The sequence below is a fragment of the Pristiophorus japonicus genome, chromosome 4 (assembly GCF_044704955.1).
Source record: "Pristiophorus japonicus isolate sPriJap1 chromosome 4, sPriJap1.hap1, whole genome shotgun sequence".
In the NCBI taxonomy this organism is placed as follows: Eukaryota; Metazoa; Chordata; class Chondrichthyes; family Pristiophoridae; genus Pristiophorus; species Pristiophorus japonicus.
The window spans coordinates 100501413-100524645 of NC_091980.1; the positions used below are offsets into that span (position 1 = coordinate 100501413).

General features: G+C 44.3%; 1 protein-coding gene across 7 annotated transcripts in view; it reads right to left on the minus strand.

Moving 5' to 3' along the window:
* fbxo38 (F-box protein 38) overlaps window positions 1-23233 on the minus strand; it is a 115623-nt gene that overhangs the window by 44457 nt on the left and 47933 nt on the right. For all 7 annotated transcript variants that reach the window (XM_070878461.1, XM_070878462.1, XM_070878458.1 and 4 more), the window contains exons 14-15: window positions 2253-2435; window positions 569-1339 (exon numbers count right to left, since the gene is read on the minus strand). In XM_070878461.1, the coding sequence (XP_070734562.1) occupies window positions 569-1339; window positions 2253-2435 (954 nt within the window). The remainder of the gene's footprint in view (window positions 1-568; window positions 1340-2252; window positions 2436-23233) is intronic.

Genomic DNA, 23233 nt, shown 5'->3' on the forward strand with positions numbered 1-23233 from the left:
AGCGGCCAGCCACCCGATGTCGCCTCCTGCAGCTGTCCACGTTTTCGCCCGGCGATGCTGCACGGGACGAAACGCAGTTTCAGGTCCGGAGTGCTACGTACGCCGATGATGTCACGAACTCCGGGCGAAGGAGATCAGGGTGACCCTTTTGCGCCACATTATGGCCCCCTGGAGGCGCTAACGAGAGGGGCAAAGGAGCCCAATTTTGCCCCCTTAGGCTTTTTCGTCTTGAAAGAGCAACCCAGGTTCAATCTTAAATGGCTAGTAAAACAATATGGAAAGGTAGATCCAAAATATTTCAGACCTAAAGTGTAAGAACATGACTAGGAGTCACAGATTCAAGCTAGTAAAAGCCAAATCTAGGACTGATAGCAGGAAGTTCTTCTTCACACAGTGGGTACAACAGTGGTGAAAATCTTTGAATTACCCAATTGGATTAACTATCGTCTGTATGGGTGGACTAAATTGCCTTCATCCATATTTGTCTTGTACGCAATACTGTACACTACAGTAGGTATTGTTCAGTATTATGCATTGCAAAATATTTACACTCATGCGTGCTGTTTACCTGGCTCTGTGACCAATGGAACCTGGCTATATTTGCTACTTGCTCTTGTCACAGGTCTGCGTGGGTAGCCTTCATACTGGGCCTCTTTAGAGCACATGGGACGATGATTAGTATTCTCTCCCTCACTGGCACCATCATGGTTAGTCCTTCCATTATTAACATTTAGTTGTTCTTGGTCACATGCGGAAGATTTCCTGTGTGAAAATTCTGATACGGTTGAATCTGTGTTACAGTGTCCATTTAATTCACAGTTACCAGAAGATGTCCTGCTTGTGGAAGGCGCATCTACTTCAGAACGTTCACCTGTCCTGCTTTCATTTACCTGAGATGTGTTGCATATGCAGCTAGTATGAACTGAACTATTCCTTGAGTTTCCCTCATTGCTATCAGAAGCTTCTCCAATTCTATGTGAAGTACATGAACAGGCATGAATTCCACTACCAGGCCGTGATGAATATGCTGTATTGTAATGTCTGCAGCCTCCATTCACAGTGGCTGTCCTGTTAGATTCTATATTCTGAGAAGATGCAGCAGTGTTTGAGTTGGTTGTTCCTGAAGGAGTGGAACTTGTTCCAGTTCCAGAAGAAACATCTTTGCTCCTGTTCCTCTCTGGGACATCACTGGCTGCTTTCATATCAGCCTTTATCTGTTCACTGGTCACCTGACAGCCTTTCTCACAACTGCTTTCCTCCACCTGCGACGGTCTTGGCAGACCCAACTGGTTAACTGGGCTCTTTTTCCGTAGAGGGGCCTTGCCTTTACCACAAATGCCTATAAATAAAATAGCATTATAAAATAAATGAATCACTTAAGCACTATATCAGAATAGTTTCAAACCATGTATATGTTGGTTATTAATGCAACAGTATCAAACATTTACAGAGCAAAACAAGCTGATATCCGTTGCAATTGAGAGGAAGAAAAATAGATGACAATTACATGAGAAAATCAGCTGAAAAACTTGTATTAAAAAACTCAAATACCCTGTTCCTCCAATTATGCTTTGGGAAAATAAATTTGGGACAAAATATTATAAAACAAAACAGGTCGCCAGACATTAGGAAAAACTGTGGTAAATAAAACTCAAAATTTACACTTTTAAAACAGTGCCAGTTAGATTCACATGTAAATCAAAAAGGTTTTTCTAATTTTCTAAAATTCTGTTTTCTGCAAATGGCAGAATACTTCCAGAAATGCTGTGAGCGCGACCATTATCAGATAATTAGAAAAAAGGGAAAACTAGATTGAATATGTCGAGAAACATTTTGTGGGCAGGAACAATGTGCAAATACTGAGTGGAAACATCAGTTTCTATTAATTTCTGAGAAGCATTTTACTGGCCCATACAGCAAACACTAAATATTAGATTTTCAATTCAAACTAATTGTCATTTTTGATTACAAAAAAAGTCATTCCATTCAGACACATGGCAAGTGAATTGAGACTCAGGCATTTCTCACTGGATATAGAATTTCACTCTGGTCAGTATAGTACATTTTTCTCATTCATCACAAAATGTTTACAAAATGAAATAATTAAAAAGGCTTCTTCAGCAACTTATGCAACTATAAATTTTCAATTGCCATCTTGATCATGTTTAAATCAAATAATTTTTAAACAGTAGTTAATAAAAAGCAAAATTTAATGTAAGCACAGTGTTCTGCGCACCAACTGCAGCACTCACCAGAACCTTCACAAAGTATAGGTGTCGTTTTCTTCTTTTCCTCACCATCTAAATAATTATCCCCAGTATCATTCCCATTCCGATTACCAGAGATATCCATATTATATTCATCCTCATCTTCACTATCTGAATCATGTACCATCACTGGGTTTACTTTTACAGTTGGCTGAAGTCCACTTGGTCCTAAACAAATGACGTTACATGTTTCTCAACAAAAGTAATGCACAAAAACAGATGCAAATGCAAAATATCTATAGATTCAAATCTGCAAAGCAATCATACCACCACTCAAATCAAAAGACCTGCATTTAACATAGACATAGAAAATAGGTGCAGGAGTAGGCCATTCGGCCCTTCAATGAGTTCATGACTGAACATGCAACTTCAGTACCGCATTCCTGCTTTCTCACCATACCCCTTGATCCCCCGAGTAGTAAGGACTACATCTAACTCCTTTTTGAATATATTTAGTGAATTGGCCTCAACAACTTTCTGTGGTAGAGAATTCCACAGGTTCACCACTCTCTGGGTGAAGATGATTCTCCTCATCTCGGTCCTAAATGGCTTATCCCTTATATCCTTAGACTGTGACCCCTAGTTCTGGACTTACCCAACATTGAGAACATTCTTCCTGCATCTAACCTGTCTAAACCCATCAGAATTTTAAACGTTTCTATGAGATCGCCTCTCATTCTTCTGAACTCCAGTGAATACAAGCCCAGTTGATCCAGTCTTTCTTGATATGTCAGTCCCACCATCCCGGGAATCAGTCTGATGAACCTTCGCTGCACTCCATCAATAGCAAGAATATCCTTCAAGTTAGGAGACCAAAACTGTACACAATACTCCAGGTGTGGCCTCACCAAGGCCCTGTACAACTGTAGTAATACCTCACTGCCCCTGTACTCAAATCCCCTCGCTAGGAAGGCCAACATGCCATTTGCTTTCTTAACCGCCTGCTGTACCTGCATGCCACCCTTCAATGACTGATGTACCATGACACCCAGGTCTCGTTGCGCCTCCCCTTTTCCTAATCTGTCACCATTCAGATAATAGTCTGTCTCTGTTTTTACCACCAAAGTGGATCCACATTATACTTCATCTGCCATGCATTTGCCCACTCATTTAACCTATCCAAGTCACTCTGCAGCCTCATAGCAACCACTCCGCAGCTCACACTGCCACCCAACTTAGTGTCATCTGCAAATTTGGAAATACTACATTTAATCCGCTCGTCTAAATCATTAATGTACAATGTAAACAGCTGGGGCCCCAGCACAGAACCTTGCGGTACCCCACTAGTCACTGCCTGCCATTCTGAAAAGTACCTATTTACTCCTACTCTTTGTTTCCTGTCTGCCAACCAGTTCTCAATCCACGTCAGCACACTACCCCCAATCCCATGTGCTTTAACTTTGCACATTAATCTCGTGTGGGGCCTTGTCAAAAGCCTTCTGAAAGTCCAAATACACCACATCAACTGGTTCTCCCTTGTCCACTCTACTGGAAACATCCTCAAAAAATTCCAGAAGATTTGTCAAGCATGATTTCCCTTTCACAAATCCATGCTGACTTGGACCTATTATGTCACCTCTTTCCAAATGCGCTGCTATGACATGCTTAATAATTGATTCCATCATTTTACCCACTACCGACGTCAGGCTGACCGGTCTATAATTCCCTGTTTTCTCTCTCTCTCCTTTTTTAAAAAGTGGGGTTACATTGGCTACCCTCCACTCCGTAGAAACTGATCCAGAGTCTATGGAATGTTGGAAAATGACTGTCAATGCATCCGCTATTTCCAAGGCCACCTTCTTGAGTACTCTGGGATGCAGTCCATCAGGCCCTGGGGATTTATCAGCCTTCAATCCCATCAATTTCCCCAACACAATTTCCCGACTAATAAAGATTTCTCTCAGTTCCCCCTTCTTACTAGGCCCTCTGACCCCTTTTATATCCGGAAGGTTGTTGTGTCCTCCTTAGTGAATACCGAACCAAAGTACTTATTCAATTGGTCTGCCATTTCTTTGTTCCCCATTATGACTTCCCCTGATTCTGACTGCAGGGGACATACTTTGTCTTTACTAACCTTTTTCTCTTTACATATCTATAGAAGTTTTTGCAGTCCGTCTTAATGTTCCCTGCAAGCTTCCTCTCGTACTCTATTTTCCCTGCCCTAATCAAACCCTTTGTCCGCCTCTGCTGAGTTCTAAATTTCTGCAGCTCTACCCATATAGATTCCACATCATCCAAGCTAATGTCCTTCCTAACTATTGCATTAATCTCCTCTTTAACCAGCAATGCTACCCCACCACCTTTTCCTTTTATTCTATCTTTCCTGAATGTTGAATACCCTTGGATGTTGCGTTCCCAGCACTGATCATCCTGGAGCCACGTCTCTGTAATCTCAATCACATCATATCTGTTAACATCTATTTGCACAGTTAATTCATCCACCTTATTACAGATACTCCTTGCAATAAAGACACAAAGCCTTCAGACTTGCTTTTTTAACACCCTTTTTCCCTTTAGAATTATGATGTAGTGTGGCTCTTTTTGTTTCTTGCCTTTGTTTACTCGGCCTTCCACTATTGCTTTTTACCTTTCCACCATCTCTGTTTCTGACTCCATATTACTTCACCCTGTCTCGCTGCATAGATTCCCATCCCCCTGCCATATTAGTTTAAACACTCCCGAACTGCATTAGCAAATGTTACCCCCAGAACTTCAGTTTCAGTCCTGCCCAAGTGCAGACTGTCCCTTTTGTATAAGTCCCACTTCCTCCAGAACTGGTTCCAATGTCCCAGGAATTTGAATCCCTCCCTCTTGCACCACTGCTCACCACTTTATATAGCACCTTAGTCACATCTCACAAAGTGCTTTACATACAATTATATACTTTGAAATGCAACTTATGCCTTTAACATAGTAAAATATCCCAAGGTGCTTCACAGGAGCGTTAACAAAATTTGACACCAAACCACACAAGGAGATATTAGGACAGGTGGACCAAAAGCTTGGTCAAAGAGGTAGGTATTAAGGTACGTCTTAAAGGAGGAGAAGTAGAGACAGAGGTTTAGGGAGGGAATTCTAGAGCTTAGTGTCTAAGCAGCTGAAGGCACGACCGGCAATTAAAATCAGAGATGTGCAAGAGGCCAGAAATTGGTGGAGTGCAGAGAGAGATCACAGGTCTATAGTGCTAAAGGAAGTTACAGAGAGAAGGCGGGTGCGAGGCCACAGAGTGATTTGAAAACAAGGACCAGAATTTTAAAATTTAGGCATTGCCATACCGGGGACCAATATAGATTAGTGAGCACAGGGGTTATGGGTGAACAGGACTTGGTGTGAGATTCTGCTGCACAAAAGTACAATGACTGATGTTCACAGAAACAAAGAAACATAGAAAATAGGTGCAGGAGTAGGCCATTCGGCCCTTCGAGCCTGCACCACCATTCAATAAGATCATGGCTGATCATTCACCTCAGTACCCCTTTCCTGCTTTCGCTCCATACGCCTTGATCCGCTTAGCCTCAGGGTCATATCTAACTCCCTCTTGAATATATCCAATGAACTGGCATCAACAACTCTCTGCGGTAGGGAATTCCACAGGTTAACATCTCACTGAAGACGTTTCTCCTCATCTCAGTCCTAAATGGCTTACCCCTTATCCTTAGACTATGTCCCCTGGTTCTCGACTTCCCCAACATCAGGAACATTCTGCCTGCATCTAACCTGTCCAGTCCCGTCAGAATTTTATATGTTTCTATGCGATCCCGTCTCATCCTTCTAAACTCCAGTGAATACAGGCGCAGTTGATCCAGTCTCTCCTCATATGTCAATCCTGTTATCCCTGGAATCAGTCTGGTGAACCTTCGCTGCACTTCCTCAATAGCAAGAACATCCTTCCTCAGATTAGGAGACCAAAACTGAACACAATATTCCAGGTGAGGCCTCATTAAGGCCTTGTACAACTGCAGTAAGACCTCCCTGGCTCCTATACTCAAATCCCCTAGCTATGAAGGCCAACATACCATTTCCCTTCTTCACCACCTACTGTACCTGCGTGCCAACTTTCAATGACTGATGTATCATGACACCCAGGTCCCGTTGCACCTCCCCTTTTACTAATCTTCCGCCATTCAGATATTCTGCCTTCGTGTTTTTGCCACCAAAGTGGATAACTTCACATTTATCCACATTATACTGCATCTGCCACTCGTTTGTCCACTCACCTAACCTGTCCAAGCGTCCTCCTCACAGCTCACACCGCCACCCAGCTTAGTGTCACCTGCAAATTTGGAGATATTACACTCAATTCCCTCATCCAAATCATTAATGTATATTGTAAAGAGCTGGGGTCCCAGCACGGAGCCCTGCAACACCCCACTAGTCACTGCCTGCCATTCTGAAAAGGATCAGTTTATCCTGACTCTTTGCTACCTATCTGCCAACCAGTTCTCTATCCATGTCAATACATTACCCCCAATACCATGTGCTTTAAGTTTGCACACCAATCTCTTGCATGGGACCTTGTCAAAAGCCTTTTGAAAGTCCAAATACACCACATCCACCGGTTCTCCCTTGTCCACTCTACCAGTTACAGTCTCAAAAAATTCTGGAAGATTTGTCAAGCAGGATTTCCCTTTCATAAATCCATGCTGACTTGGACCGATCCCATCACTGCTTTCCAAATGTGCTGCTATTTCATATTTAATAATTGATTCCAACATTTTCCCCACTGCTGATGTCAGGCTAACCGGTCTATAATTAACTGCCTTCTCTCTCCCTCCCTTCTTAAAAAGTGGTGTTACATTAGCTACCCTCGAGTCCATAGGAACCAATTCAGAGTCGATAGACTGTTGGAAAATGATCACAAATGCATCCACTATTTCTAGGGCTACTTCCTTAAGTACTCTGGGATGCGGACTATCAGGCCGTGGAGATTTATTGGCCTTCAATCCCATCAATTTCCTGACTAATAAGGATTTCCTTCAGTTCCTCCTCCTCACTAGACTCTCGGTCACTTAGAATTTACGGAATATTTGTGTCTTCCTTCGTGAAGACAGAACCAAAGTATCTGTTCAACTGGTCCGCCATTTCTTTGTTCCCCATTATAAATTCACCTGAATCTGACTGCAAGGGACCTACGTTTGTCTTCACTAATCTTTTTCTCTTTACATATCTATAGAAGTTTTTGCAGTTAATTTTTATGTTCCCAGCAAGCTTCCTCTCATACTCTATTTTCCCTCTCCTAATTAAACCCTTTGTCCTCCTCTGCTGAATTCTAAATTTCTCCAAGTCCTCAGGTTTGCTGTTTTTTCTGGCCAATTTATATGCCTCTTCCCTGGATTTAACACTATCCTTAATTTCCCTCGTTAGCCACGGTTGAGCTACCTTTCCTATTTTATTTTTACTCCAGAAAGGGATGTACAATTGTTGAACTTCGTCCATATGATCTGTAAAGGTTTGCCATTGCCTATCCACCATCAACCCTTTAAGTATCACTCGCCAGTCTATTCTAGCCAATTCCTGTCTCACACCATCGAAGTTACCTTTCCTTAAGTTCAGGATCCTAGTCTCTGAATTAACTGTGTCACTCTCCATCTTAATAAAGAATTCTACCATATTATGGTCACTCTTCCCCAAGGGGCCTCGCACAACAAGATTGCTAATTAGTCCTTTCTCATTACACATCACCCAGTCTCGGATGGCCAGCCCTCTAGTTGGTTCCTCGATATATTGGTCTAGAAAACCATCCCTAATACACTCCAGGAAATCCTCCTCCACCGCATTGCTACCAGTTAGGTTAGCCCAATCAATATGTAGATTAAAGTCGCCCATGATTACTGCTGTACCTTTATTGCACACATCCCTTATTTCTTGTTTGATGCTGTCCCTAACCTCACTACTCCTGTTTGGTGGTCTGTACACAACTCCCACTAGCGTTTTCTGCCCTTTGGTATTCTGTAGCTCCGTAGCTGTGCGGTCTTGGGCCAGGGATTCCCAGGGCTCAGTTGAGGTGTTGCACTTTTTCAAGGAGGCTTTTAAATAATTACTTGTGTGCAACTTTCTGCTGCACTAGCCCTAGCTATGTCCGCAAACACAGCAGACAATTTCCTTATGTCAAGAACAGTTTCAAGAATTGTTTGTGCAATATTGATTTAGGGAGCTTGGGTGCCATGATAACTCTGCAAGTTCTGACAAATAACAATGAAATCAATACCCCTTTGAATCTATTTTTGGTTAAGGAAAGAAAGTTTTCCAGTACATCAGGAAATGTCCATACTTTTCTTTGAATAGTGCCTGAAGCATAGGAATCTTGGTATTTACATAACATCTGAAGGATGGCACCTCTGACAATGTGGCACTCCCACAGTACCACACACTGGTCTGTCAGCCTAGATTATGTGCTCAAGTCCCAGAATTAAGCGATCCCAACTCAGGAGACTCGGGATCAGGCCTCCCCTATATAACAGGTCACCAGGAAATGCAACTCAAACGGACACTTCCTGTAGAAAATATCTAGTCACCCCACAACAAAAGGGTTGCATGCTCATATTGCAGAACTGTTTGAAGAATTGGTTGTGCAAGATTGATCTGGGGTCTGGTGCAATGGAAACTGCCTTGTTTATATTGGTCAGTGAACTAAAGAGCACTAGAACAGAAAAATAATTGTGCAGCAGAAAGTTGCACACATGTACTTATTTAAAAGCCTCCTTGAAAAAGTGCAACATCTCCACCGACACCTGGGAATCCCTGGCCCAAGACCGCACAAAATGGAGGAAAAGCATCCGGGAAGGCGCCGCACAGAGAGTCTCTATGCCGAGAGCAAGCTGAAGCCAAGTGTAAACAGCGGAAGGAGCGCACGGCAACCCAAGTATCCCATCCGTCCGTTCCTTCAACCACCGTCTGCCTCACCCTTGACAGAAACTGAAGGTCCTGCATCGAACTCAGTCACGAGAACTAATTTTTACTGTGGAAGCGTCATCCTCGACTCCGAGTGACTGCCTCAGAAAAAGATATAATTGCAGTGAGATGTCTTTACTTTTATACTCAAATCCTCTTGTAACAAAACCGAGCATACCATTTGCTTTTTTAATTGTTTGCTGTACCTGGATGTTAACTTTCAGTGATTCATGTACAAGGACACCCACATTTTCCAATCCCTCACATTTAAAAAATACTTCGCTTTTCTATTTTTCCTACCAAAGCCATGCTCTTGCCCACTCACTTAGCCTGTCTATATCCCCTTGAAGCCTTTTTGCATCCTCCTCACAACTTACATTCCCACCTAACTTTGTATCATTCTGGAAGATTAATACCAGTGCTTCCATTACAGCTATCTCTTAATACCCTAGGATGCAGGCGGTCAGGTCCAGGGGATTTGTCGCCACTTAGTCCCATTAATTTCTCCAGGAGTATCCCTTTATTTATACTGTATGGATTTATTTCAGTTCCTCATTCTCTCTAGACTCTTGATTCCCCACTATTTCCAGAATGTTTGTGTCTTCTACCGTGAAGACAGATACAAAGTATCTGCTATTTCCTTATTGCCCATTGTAATTTCTCCTGAACCGGCCTCTAATGGGTCCACATTTACATACCTACAAAAAAGTTTACAATCTGTTTTTATGTCTCTTGCTAATTTATTCATTCTTTTTCTCTTTTCCTATCAATTTCTTTGTCTTCCTTTGCTGAATCCTAAAATCCTCCAAATCCTGAGGCTTACTACTCTTTTTGGCAACATTATATGCCTCTTCCTTCGATCTAAAAAGATCTTTTAACTTCTCGTTAGCTACAGTTGGATCACTTTTCCTGTGGTTCTTTTGTGCCTTGTTGTAATATACCTCCCTGATAAAGTGCAACATCTCCACCGACACCTGGGAGTCCCTGGCCAAAGACCGCCCGAAGCGGAGGAAGTGCATCCAGGAGGGCACTGAGCACCTCGAAAGCATGCAGAAATCAAGCGCAGGCAGTGGAAAGAGCGTGCTGCAAACCTGTTCCACCCACCCTTTCCCTCAACGACTATCTGTCCCACCTGTGACAGGGACTGTGGTTCTTAGGTGGCTGAACAGTCCAATACAAGGACTCATTCTAAGAGTGGAAGCAAGTCTTCCTTGATTCCGAGGGACTGCCCATGATGATGATGATAATTTGTTGTAAATTATATTAATTCTTTAAATACTAGCCATTGCTTGTCTACGGTCATACCTTTTAATGCAGTTGCCTAATCAACCTCAACCAACTCGCCCCTCAGACCTATGTAGTTTGTTTTGTTTCGATTTAAGACCCTCGTTTCGGACTTAAACTAAATCTCTTTCAAACTCAATATAAAATTCGCCCATATTATAGTCACTATTCCCTAAAGGCCCCTTTTACTACAAGGTTATTAATTAACCCTTTCTCATTGGACAATACTCGATCTAAAATAGCAGGTTCCCTAGTTGGTTCCTCAACATACTGATCTTGTATACATTCCATGAAATCATCCACCACACTATTACTGCAAATTTGGTTTGCCCAGTCCACATGTAGATTAAAGTCTCCCATGATTACTGTATTACCCTGGTTACATGCACCTCTAATTTCCTGATTTATACTCTGCCCTACATTGGCCCCAAGTTTCCACATGATTTGCTCCTGATTTTTTTTTGGAGCAACTGGTGTAGAACGGAGTATCTTAGAAATTGGAATTCTCGCCATTTAGTTTGCTCCAGTCCTAGTCAGTTAGAACAGTTTCACTTTGGAACAGAATTTTTTTTTTCAAAAGGGGGCGTGTCCGGCCACTTACGCCTGTTTTCAAAGTTTCATCAGTGAAAACTTACTCCAAACTAACTTAGAATGGAGTAAGTGAAAATTTTTGTACGCTCGAAAAAACCTTGTCTACACTTTAGAAAATCAGGCGTAGGTTACAAATCAGGCGTAGGGAATGGGGGGGGTGTTTAAAGGGAAGTTTACAAACATTAAACACTTCAGTTTTACAAATGAAGAGCCATCATCAATAATAAATGATAAATACATCAATAAATCAACCAAAAAAATTAATAAGAAATAATAAAAAAAAAATATCAATAAACATTTTCTACTTACCGACTGCATCACCTGGAGCCCTCCAACAGCGTGCTGGGATTCCCCCCCCCCCCCCCAAGTGTGTCTCTATCTCTCTGTCTGTCTGTGTGTGTCTCTCATTCTCTGTCTGTCAGTGTCTGTGTTTCTGACAGCGAGGGTAGAGGGAGAGGGGGGGGGAGGAGAAGGGGATAAAGAGGAGATGGGGGGGAAGAAAGGAGAAAGGAGATGGGGGGGAAGAAAGGAGAAAGGAGATGGGGGGGAAGAAAGGAGAAAGGAGATGGGGGGGAAGAAAGGAGAAAGGAGATGGGGGGGAAGAAAGGAGAAAGGAGATGGGGGGGAAGAAAGGAGAAAGGAGATGGGGGGGAAGAAAGGAGAAAGGAGATGGGGGGGAAGAAAGGAGAAAGGAGATGGGGGGGAAGAAAGGAGAAAGGAGGTGGGGGGGAAGAAAGGAGAAAGGAGATGGGGGGGAAGAAAGGAGAAAGGAGATGGGGGGGAAGAAAGGAGAAAGGAGATGGGGGGGAAGAAAGGAGAAAGGAGATGGGGGGGAAGAAAGGAGAAAGGAGATGGGGGGGAAGAAAGGAGAAAGGAGATGGGGGGGAAGAAAGGAGAAAGGAGATGGGGGGGAAGAAAGGAGAAAGGAGATGGGGGGGAAGAAAGGAGAAAGGAGATGGGGGGGAAGAAAGGAGAAAGGAGATGGGGGGGAAGAAAGGAGAAAGGAGATGGGGGGGAGGGAGAAAGGAGATGTGGGGGGAGGGAGAAAGGAGATGTGGGGGGAGGGAGAAAGGAGATGGGGGGGGGGGGGAGGGAAAAAGGAGATGGGGGGAGGAGGGAGAAAGGAGATGGGGGGGGGAGGAGAAAGGAGATGGGGGGGGGAGGAGAAAGGAGATGGGGGGGGAGGAGAAAGGAGATGGGGGGGAGGAGAAAGGAGATGGGGGGGAGGAGAAAGGAGATGGGGGGGAGGAGAAAGGAGATGGGGGGGAGGAGAAAGGAGATGGGGGGGGGGAAGGAGAAAGGAGATGGGGGGGGAGGAGAAAGGAGATGGGGGGGGGGGGGAGAGAGAAAGGAGATGGGGGGGGGGAGGGGAGAGAGAAAGGAGATGGGGGGGGGAAAGAGAGAGGAGATGGGGGGGGGGGGGGGGAGAGAAAAGAGATGGGGGGGGAGAGAGAAAGGAGATGGGGGGGGGGGGAGAGAGAAAGGAGATGGGGGGGGGGGGGAGAGAGAAAGGAGATGGGGGGGGGGGAAGAGAAAGGAGATGGGGGGGGGGGGGAGAGAAAGGAGATGGGAGGGGGGGTGAGAAAGGAGATGGGTCGGGTCGGGGGGTGGGGGGGGGGGGGGGGAGAGGGAGGTCAGGTCGGATCCAGTCCGGGGGGCGGGGGTCGGTCGGTGTCGGGTCCGGAGGTGGGGGCAGGGGAGGGAGTGGAGGTCGGGTCCAGTCCAGTCCGGGGGGGGGGGGGGGGGAAAGCGGGAGTCGGGTCGGTGTCGGGGGAGCGGGAGTCGGGTCGGGCCCAGTCCGGGGGGGGGGGGGAAGAGCGGGAGTCGGTGTCGGTGTCGGGTCCGGCCCAGAGACGGGAAGCGGGAGTAGAGTCAGGTCGGGAGGAAGCAGGAGCTGGCCGTGGGAGGAGCCTTATTCACACAGCCCCAGTGAGGCCATTGGGCCAGGGCTAGGGGCTGCGTGCTTCAGCCCCTCCCACACAGTTTCAGCGCCTGGAGCTACTGCACTTGCGCGCCCACTGTAGCGCACATGTGCAGAGGTTCTGGCACTGTTTTCGGCGCAGGGACCTGGCTCCGCCCCCTACAGCTCGTGCTGCACTGCAGGGAGCTGGAGAATCTGTAGGTTTTTTTTAGGCGCACTTTGTGGCACGAAAAACGGGCGTCCAGGTCGAGACTGCGCCGTTCTAGGCGCGGCTCGAAACTTGGACCCATTATAACTATGGTTTTGAGGCCAATAAACAACTCCCACCAATGTTTTCTGCTCTTTGCTGTTTCTTAGCATCACCCAAACTGATTCTACTTCTTGATTTTCCAAGCGAAGATTCTTTCTCTCCTGTCTTCACCCCATCCTTTATCAGGACTACCACTCATTTTCCAATTTGCCTAGATCTTCTAAAAGTTAAGTATCCTGGAATATTTAGTTCTCAACCTTGGTCACATTGCAACCACATCTCCGTAATGGCTATTAGATCAAATCTATGAATTTGTATCTGAACTATTAATTCATCTATTTTGTTGTGAATGTTTTGCAAATTGGAAGGACTTAGGATGGAGAATTTAATGTCAAATCAGGAACAGAAAGAAAATATGAGAGGGGGAAAGAAAGATTGGATTGAGAGAACAAAGGCAAAGGAAAAGCAAAAAAAATGTTTTTTAAAAATTTTTTAAATCTCCCTGAAAAATTCAAAATCTGAAAGAATTGTAATACAGGTTGAACCTCCCTTCGCTGGAACCCTCAGAACCTGGCCTTTCTGGATCAGGGATTTTTCCGGGTGAGGGGTGGTCACATTAAATTGGATGGTGCAGGTACTGAGCAAGGAGATATCGGGGCTGGTTGGCTTGGGGCTGGGAGTATGGCAGAGAGATTATTGGGGAGGGGGGGGATGATCATGGGGTCAGGCCAGCGATTGCGGGAGCCGGCAGCAAGGAAGGACTTCAATTTCTTCATGGAGTTCTGCGTGTGCGCCACCCGGTGGCCAGGAATGGTGCTGAACGATGGGTTGTTCCAGATAAGGGAGGTACAACCTGTAGTTCATTTTCAGTGCCAAAGAGATTGATTAGCAGTCATCAACGCAGATCACACTGCTAAAAGGGTGCTTACACTTGCAATTGCAGGCCCTAAATATCTGCGGCAGATTCAGTTCATATCTACCGCGCAAATACAGCAACTTCGAGTCAAGGCACACAGTGAAATGTTGTTTTTGCTAAGCTAACGGCACAACTCGGACAGCCACTTTTGGGTATTCATATTTAATCGCACATCTGCTGTTCGCCTGAAGTTGCTGTACCATTTGTGCATAAATAACAGCGAGCGCCATTAACCTGGCCATTATTTTGACAGCAAAACCTGGCCTATTAAACCAAGGCTGTCTCTACCATTTCTGACGGGTGTAAATGATGCCATGGAACTTTTCAGAAGAGCAGCTAAGTTTTCCCGGTATCCTGGTGAACATTTATTCTTTTCTGCTCTAATGAAGATGCCACAGTTTCTATCGTCTCTCCTCATACTTAAAGCATGCCACCCTAGGTATCATCCTTGTGAATCTCTTCTGTATCTTTACCATGGCTTCGATATCCTTTCCAAAGTAGGAAGCCAAAAATGTATACAATGGTCCTCAATTTGTGGTCAGAGGCTTCTCACGGGGAAATGTCTCTGATCCGCAAATAAAATGCCCGTGTACCTGGTAGTCCGGTGGTACAGAGATTCGCGGTCCTGAACCTCTCCAGGTGCCCGCGGATAGAGGCCCACATATCTCAGGGGTGCATGCGCTTTGCAAGTGTCCCTGGGATCATGTGGGCCAGCCCAACCAATAAAAGGGAATTCCCATTCATGCTTCTAGGGATTCCGTACATAGGGAATCCCCATAAGCATGAATGGGAATACCTCCCAAAATACATCTGATCAAATAAATAAAAAATACATTACATTTTTAAAATTAATTAAAATGCCATTTAATTAAGCATTTAGTTTTCAAAAATAAATGTAAATGTTTTAAAGGAGTTAAAAATAAACTTACCTTATTGCACAGGTTTTTAAATATACTGATAAAAGCAGCGTAAGAATTTCATGGGTATTCGCAGGGCAGAAATTGGGCCCATCTCTCCCCGGATGCACTCTTCCCGGGATATGTTGGATTTGTCAAGAAAATTCTTGACAGTTCGCAAGCTCCGGGTTTTTGCTTATGGTGCGTACACGCTCATAGGGGGCTCAAATTGCAGGCCAATATCTCAAGTGCTCCTTAACTAATGATTTGTTCAGGTTTGGCATTAAACCTCATTTTGTACTTATTTATAAAATCCACACTCCAATAGTTTAAAAAACCATCAACTTGTTCTCTCACTGTTAAAGTAGAATATGGTATTTTAGTGGGCACTGTTAGACAGGGAATTAAAATGACAACATCTGTGTTACAATTTGGGTTTTTAAATCCCCATTTTCTCAAAAAGGCTCAACAACATTTCCAAACTAGACTATGTTGTTTTGTTTCAAATTCAGGTCTGCTGTAGATACCTCCTTGGGTTCAGTGACATCAATCATTCTTGTAAGTAGCAGAGCATGTTACTTTTATGGAAGCTAATTCATGTACGTCTATATCTATTTGCATGATAGCATTACGCAGGTGCGCAATAGCATCCTCATAATGTGCATTAGATATTTATATATTTTGCACAAATGCTTCTTTAATCTTTCCGAAGGCAAACCAAGCAAACACCTAGTAAAACGAGGCCCGTTGCAATTTGATGTCACCAATTTCACAGCAAGGTGAACATACAGGATATCAGCTGTAATCAAAATTAATTTACTCCACTCAGCTACAGTTCCCCTATCGTATACAAAGTAACAAACTGACTATGCTATTCCACATTGGCTTACTTGTACTTTCAGAATTCTTACTTTCTATGTGCTCAATTTTCCCCAGTGATTTGCTTGGAGCAGGTTGCTTTTTTTGGCCCAACTTAAAAATCCAATTTTCCCAATCAATTTGCACCAGCGTACCTCATTTAGTTAAATTTTTTTTTAGGTACGTTTTTTTTCATCCAAAGAGGGCGGAATCAGCCACCTATGCCAATTCTGGCTATTTAGGGAACTTTGGCCAGCTGACAGTTACTCCATTTCTGCTTTGGCCAGCGTATGTGGCCTCTCCAGAAAACCCTTGTGGAGAATTAAAGAAATCGGCACAGATAAGTAAATCGGAGGAGGCCATTTGGCCTGGGCTAGGAGCGGACCGGGAGGGCACTCAGGGCCAGGGTCGGCGGGGGAGGGAGTGAACGGACCGGCAAGCTTGGAATTAAGTGGGGAGAACTAACAGTTAAACTCCTTCGGTCCAATTAAATATACTTTGCCACATTATCGGAGGTTGCCCCCCTCTCCCAGAGACAGTAAGATCTCCGATCTAGGCACCTTCTCCGGCTGCATACAAATTTAGCCCAAGGCTTTAAACTGACAGTAGGCCCAACAAAAATTAAAGAAGAAATAAGTCCGATCTGATTGTCCTAAAGTTATAATAATTAAGGAGTCCTCCCACGCGACCAAACCTTTGATCCACAACACGGTGGAGTCATATAAAAATTTAAATTATAAAAAATAATGAATCAGCGGTTTCGGCCTTATACAGAGAGACTCCAACAAGTAGCGGCAGACAAACAGTCGATTCAACGGCAGTAAATAAGCAGCGGACCCGATCGCTACCAATTTTAAAAGCTGCATTAAATTAACTTCTCCCCCAGACAATTTAAATATAGTTTACAAAAGTATAAATTAGTAAACTTATAAAATCGGGACACAGATGCAGGCAGCCTGCAGCATGCTGGGACAAATCAGCTTTCGGTCTAACAGTGGATACAACTACAAATTCCAGCAGACTGATCACAGACTTTTAAAGCTGAGCTAAACGACAACTAATTCCCCTATAGTACTACAAATATAAATATTAAATTGCATAAAATAATTTAATTATATATATATAAAAATTATTTAACCTAGATTATACTTTAAGACTAATACAAAATTGCCACCCCACCTAATAATAGTTAATTAACGACGACCAAACACACAGCACTCCTTCTCTCTCACACACAACTGGCTCTATAAAAATGGCCGATTGCCAACTCGGAGCTGTACTGCCCATGCGCGTCCATTGCAGCAACGTCAAAAACGCAAGTTTTTTTCCCTGCACATGCACAGGAGGCCCGGCTGTGTTTTTCGGCTCAGACAGCAGGCTCCATCCCCCGAGATGACTGGAGACACTGCGCGGCTCCGGATTGCAGTTTAAAGATCGAGGTAAGTTAGTACAATTATTTCTGGTGCATTTCTGGACCTAAAAACCCGCCGTAACTCTGGCAATATGACAGAAAAGTGTCTTGGGCAAAATTGAGCCCAATATAATGCAGTCCATAAAAAAAACACTGAACTCCTGCATTTTTACATTCAACCCAGGCCAAACTTCCCGACCCTGCAGTCTTCTGTTGGTTTTCTGCTGCAGTCAGCCTGAGTTAAATGTAAGCTTTCAGTCAAAATGACTATCGTCCAAACTGAAAAGGAGAATCCACCAGCAAAACTTGACAATGACCTAGACTGAGTACAAATGAATAGAGCTGTTGCAACAGCAATAACTGAATAAGTATGATTGATCACTAAAACATTAAATCATTGTCTACATGTTGATTCAGGCATGCCATCTGAACTCTAATCCATATCTTCCAGCCACTCTGTCCTGTGAATTTCATTTTGTGAACTAAGCTTAGCTTAGCAGTTGTATTTTGAATGCATGTTACACCATGGATTATCTGTGGTGGCAGTCAGAAATCCCAAAACTTGGGACCCTCACTATCTGAAATGTGCAACTTTCACTCTCTGCCCTTGCAAAGACACTGTAGCACATGTCTAATAATTAGCCCCGATTACAATAAATTGCAGATTGAAATTTATATACAATTCTATACATCTTCAGTCTTCAGACTGCAGAAAATATAAATGGATGCAGTTCCAACAGCACGAGAAGCTCAACACTATTCAGGTCAAAGCAGTCTGCTCGAGCAATACTCCATTCACTGGCTTAAACATTCACTCCCTCCACCATTGGTGTAAATCAAGACTGCTGTGTATACTATCTACAGGATGTACTGCAGCAACTCATCAAGGCTTAGAAACATTAGAAAAATAGGTGCAGAAGGCCATTCGGCCCTTCGAGCCTACACCGCCATTCAATAAGATCATGGCTGATCATTCCTTCAGTACCCTTTTCCTGCTTTCTCCCCATACCCCTTGACCGCAAGCCATATCTAACTTCCTCCTGAATATATCCAGTGAACTGGCATCAACAACTCTCTGCGGCAGGGAATTCCACAGGTTAACAACTCTCTGAGTGAAGAAGTTTCTCCTCATCTCAGTCCTAAATGGCCTACCCCTTATCCTAAGACTATGTCCCCTGGTTCTGGACTTCCCCAACATCGGGAACATTCTTCCTGCATCTAACCTGTCCAGTCCCATCAGAATTTTATATGTTTCTATGAGATCCCCTCTCATCCTTCTAAACTCCAATGAAGGCCCAGTTGATCTAGTCTCTCCTCATATGACAGCCCAGCCATCCCTGGAATGAGTCTGGTGAACCTTCGCTGCAATCCCTCACGAGCAAGAACGTCCTTCCTCAGATTAGGAGACCAAAACTGAACACAATATTCCAGGTGAGGCCTCACTAAGGCCCTGTACAACTGCAGTAAGACCTCCCTGCTTCTATATTCAAATCACCTAGCTATGAAGACCAACATACCATTTGCCTTCTTCACCGCCTGCTGTACCTGCGTGCCCACTTTCAGTGACTGATGAACCATGGCACCCAGGTCTCGCTGCATCTGCCCTTTTCCTAGTCTGCCGCCATTCAGATAATATTCTGTCTTCGTATTTTTGCCCCCAAAATGGATAACTTCACATTTATCCACATTATACTGCATCTGCCATGCATTTGCCCACTCATCTAACCTGTCCAAGTCACCCTGCAGCCTCTTAGCGTCCTCCTCACAGCTCACACCGCCACCCAGCTTAGTGTCATCTGCAAACTTGGAGATATTACTCACAATTCCTTCATCCAAATCGTTCATGTATATTGTAAAGAGCTGGGGTCCCAGCACTGAACCCTGCGGCACTCCACTAGTCACTGCCTGCCATTCTGAAAAGGACCCGTTTATCCCGACTCTGCTTCCTGTCTGCCAACCAGTTTCCTATCCACTTCAGTATATTACCACCAATACCATGTGCTTTGACTTTGCACAACAGTCTCTTGTGCGGTACCTTGTCAAAAGCCTTCTGAAAGTCCAAATACACCACATCCACTGGTTCTCCCTTGTCCACTCTGCTGCTTTCGTCAAGCATGATTTCCCTTTCATAAATCCATGCTGACTTGATCCGATCCTGTCACCGCTTTCCAAATGCGCTGTTATTTCGTCCTTCATGATCGATTCCAACATTTTCCCCACTACTGATGTCAAGCTAACCGGTCTATAATTACCCGTTTTCGCTCTCCCTCCTTTTTTAAAAAGTGGCGTTACATTAGCTACCCTCCAGTCCATGGAAACTGATCGAGAGTCAACAGACTGTTGGAAAATGATCACCAATGCATCCACTATTGCTAGGGCCATGATGGAGAATTCAAGCTCTGCAGTTTGGCTGCAGTTTTGAGAAAACACAGACCACATTGCATTGTCATCAATCAATTTGACATTTTAGGACCTTTGGTAGCGAGCCAATTAAAGGTTAACAGACTATCAATTGAGCCAATAAGGTCAAAGGCGGCACGTTCTTTTCTGTAAACTGAGCCAGGTATAAATACAGCAATTTTGGCCATGTGGTCTCAGAAGGACAAAGGCCTGGCTTAAAGCCAGAAGCTGGTTGCTGCTGCCAGAATAAAATTACATTAAATCTACAACTGGAGTTCGTATTTCATTGGAAATTAAGAGATCTAACAATTTTGGCGTTACGAATACGATCGCTGAGGAAAGAAACTGAATTTTGGACATCGGACCTACATACTGAGGTAAGGACTCCTCTTTATAAAAGTCCTCGGTCAAAAGTCTAAATTCACCTCTCCTTCTACGCGATTTCGAAAGTCTCCGGTTTGCGAACCCTCCGGTTGGTAGTCGGCTCAAGGTCCCCTAGACGTCTAACTTTGGCGGTGTGTTAGTTAATTAATCACCGACCCACTGATTGGCTGGAAAGCCTACGACTCGAGACCCCAGTAAAGAAATAAGTATTATGGCAGCAGGAGATAAGAGCAAAGAATTGCCTACAACTGTTAAAGGCGGGCGGGCACCATCTGAGGTTTCGATCGATTAAATCCTCGAACAGTTGAAAGAATATATAGAGCAACAATTCGACTTATCTAAAACCTGTATTAAGATCGAACAAAAGTACAGAACCTCCAAAGGACAATGGTCCTTGGACGAGATCAAAAGGGTCGGGAGAAAAACGACCTGTATGAAAAATAAAGAGCAAATCCGATGGTCCCTAACCGTTATGGGACAGATCAGACAGCGGAATGAAATTATAACGCGTTCCCAACATGATAGGGACCTGACCAGTACAAAGGACCAATTGCAAGCTGTTTGTGCACAGCTGCGACAGACAAGACTTGAACTTGAAAAGTCGGAAGTGGAAGTTAAATATCTTAAAGGTGAAATTAAAGAATGGAAAAAATCATTAGATCAAGAGACAGTAATAGGAAAAGGAAAATGTATCGGTCAATTCCCAGGGTACCCATGTTTGGGTAAATTAAAAGCGCAAACCCGAAGACACGACTGAGGAATAGATACGGATTCTGAATCCTCTGACGATACAGCGTCGGAGGATGACGAATTAGGGGTGCGCTTTGCCCCGTTTAAAAAAAGACGAGTTGCAGTCAAATCAGGAGAGACTGCAGATGAGGGCGGAACCAAAAAAATGAGGAAAAGGGTGTATGCAGAATACTTATTTCATGATCTGGCAGACCCAGAGAAAATTGATAAATGGTCCAAGGAATTGCCCAATCCAAAGAAAGGCGGAGTGAAAACATGGGACCAATTGGACCGCTTAAGAAATATATATCAACTTCATCCCTGGGACGGAGTGCAAATTTTGACCATAATGGTGCCAAAAACACAGGGAAGAAAATTGCAAGATAAGGTAGAAGCAGCTTTGGGGCAGGATGAGCAAGAATTAAACGCAGGATGGGAGGTGATTAAACACTGGCTGCAAGCCTTCAGTCCAGCTAAGACAGACTAGGGGAAAATTGCAGCCTGCCAACAGAATGGAACAGAGGTGGTCCTGGAGTATGACGAGTGGTTTAGATGCACGTGGCTAGAACATTCGGGTATGAATAATACGGATGAGAAAATGGATGAACAAGTGTTTGGACCCTGAAAGCAGCTTTCGTGGCAGGTCTAAAGCCAGAACTGTCCAAAATGCTTAAGGTAGTGTTACCGGACTGGGCAGGTAGAGGAACTACCTTTGCAGCATTGGTGGAACGATGTAACCAATTAGATCGGGATATGGGAGCTAAAGTCCAAGCTGTACAGGCTATGGGATGGAAATCCCAGGATTCCCTTAAACAGTTATTAGGAAAATGTCATTATTGTGGGAAAGATGGTCACTGGGCCAAGACGTGCAGGGCAAAACAGCAAGGTCGCAGCCGGGGAAGAGGACGCAGCCAGGGATACAATTCAGCCAACAAACCAGGCTTGTCACAAGATAACGATCTCATAGAAACATTTAAGCGACTGACAATACAACAACAGAAGGAGTTACTTGGGATAGCAAAAAATGATTAGAGCCCACCCTGGCCCCCCTCCTCGCACTAATACAACAGAGGGAAGATGGGCTATATATAACTGTGAGGGTGGGCGATAAGGATGTGGACTGTCTTTTAGACACAGGAGCGGAATTAACATGCTTATCCCTACAATATGGAGACTTTTTGCCGTTGGATGGTAGGGCACGTATAGCCTATGGAGTTGGGGGTCATAAAATGGAAATTAAAAGGACAACACCGGTACTTATAGGGCTGGGTCCACATGAACTAACCACGCCGGTCTGGATAGGCCCAGATGATCAACCCCTTTTGGGAATGGGCGTTCGAATCCAAGTAGATTCATCGTTGCATTTTGAGGATGATCGGGTGACATGGTCAATTAGAACTTTGAAGAAAGAAGAATTGAAGGAACACCCGACATGGGCTAAAGATAAGAATGATTGTGGCCTACTCCAGATGGAGCCTGCGTCATTTACCGGGACCAAGCCTCCATGCACTAAACAGTATTCCATCAGTCCAACTGCCATCGCGGGAATCTTACCGGTTATTCAGCAATTGGAGAAACAAGGGGTGCTTATTAAAACGCATAGCTCCTCCAATAGCCCCGTGTGGCCGGTACAGAAATCTAATGAGACTTGCCGTTTGACTGTCGATTATAGGAAAGCTAACCAGTGTATTGATCAAAAAGCTCTTTTGGTCGCAGATCCCTCCACCATTTTTAATGCCCGCAAACCGGAACATAAATATTTCTCGGTTATAGATATGGCCAACGGATTTTGGTCAGTGCCTCTGGCACCGGAGGTTCGACAGTGGTTTGCTTTCACGGTCCAAGGACAACAGTATACTTGGACCCGGTTACCGCAGGGTTTCCACAACAGCCCTACAGTATTCCACATGGCTTTACAAAGCCATTTGCGAGAATTACCTCCCCTGTCATCCAATATGTAGACGATATCCTGCTAGCTTCAAACACGGAACAACAGCGTGGTTTACGAGCTTTGCTGGACCACCTTTGGCTGAAAGGACATAAAGCCAGCATCGACAAAGCACAAATATCCCAAGAAGAGGTTGTATACCTGGGACAAAAGATTTCACAAAGAGAGAACTTACCCAGGATAGAACTGCAGCCATTCGGGTTGCTAAAAAACCCACCACTATTCAGGAACTAAGGTCTTTTTTGGGATTGTGTAATCTTAACAGAAATTGGATTGACTCCTTCACACAGCTTGCTCAGCCATTGAATGATATCTTAAAGGGGAAACGTGCCTCTAAAGAAGCCATCACCCTCACTAAGGAACAGTAAGAGGCCTTCCTTAGTTTGAAAAAGGCTTTGTGTTCGGCACCGGCTCTGGGAATTCCCGACAGTGGTAATCCATTTACCCTGTTTGTCCATGAGAAAGAAGGATACATGACAGCTATTCT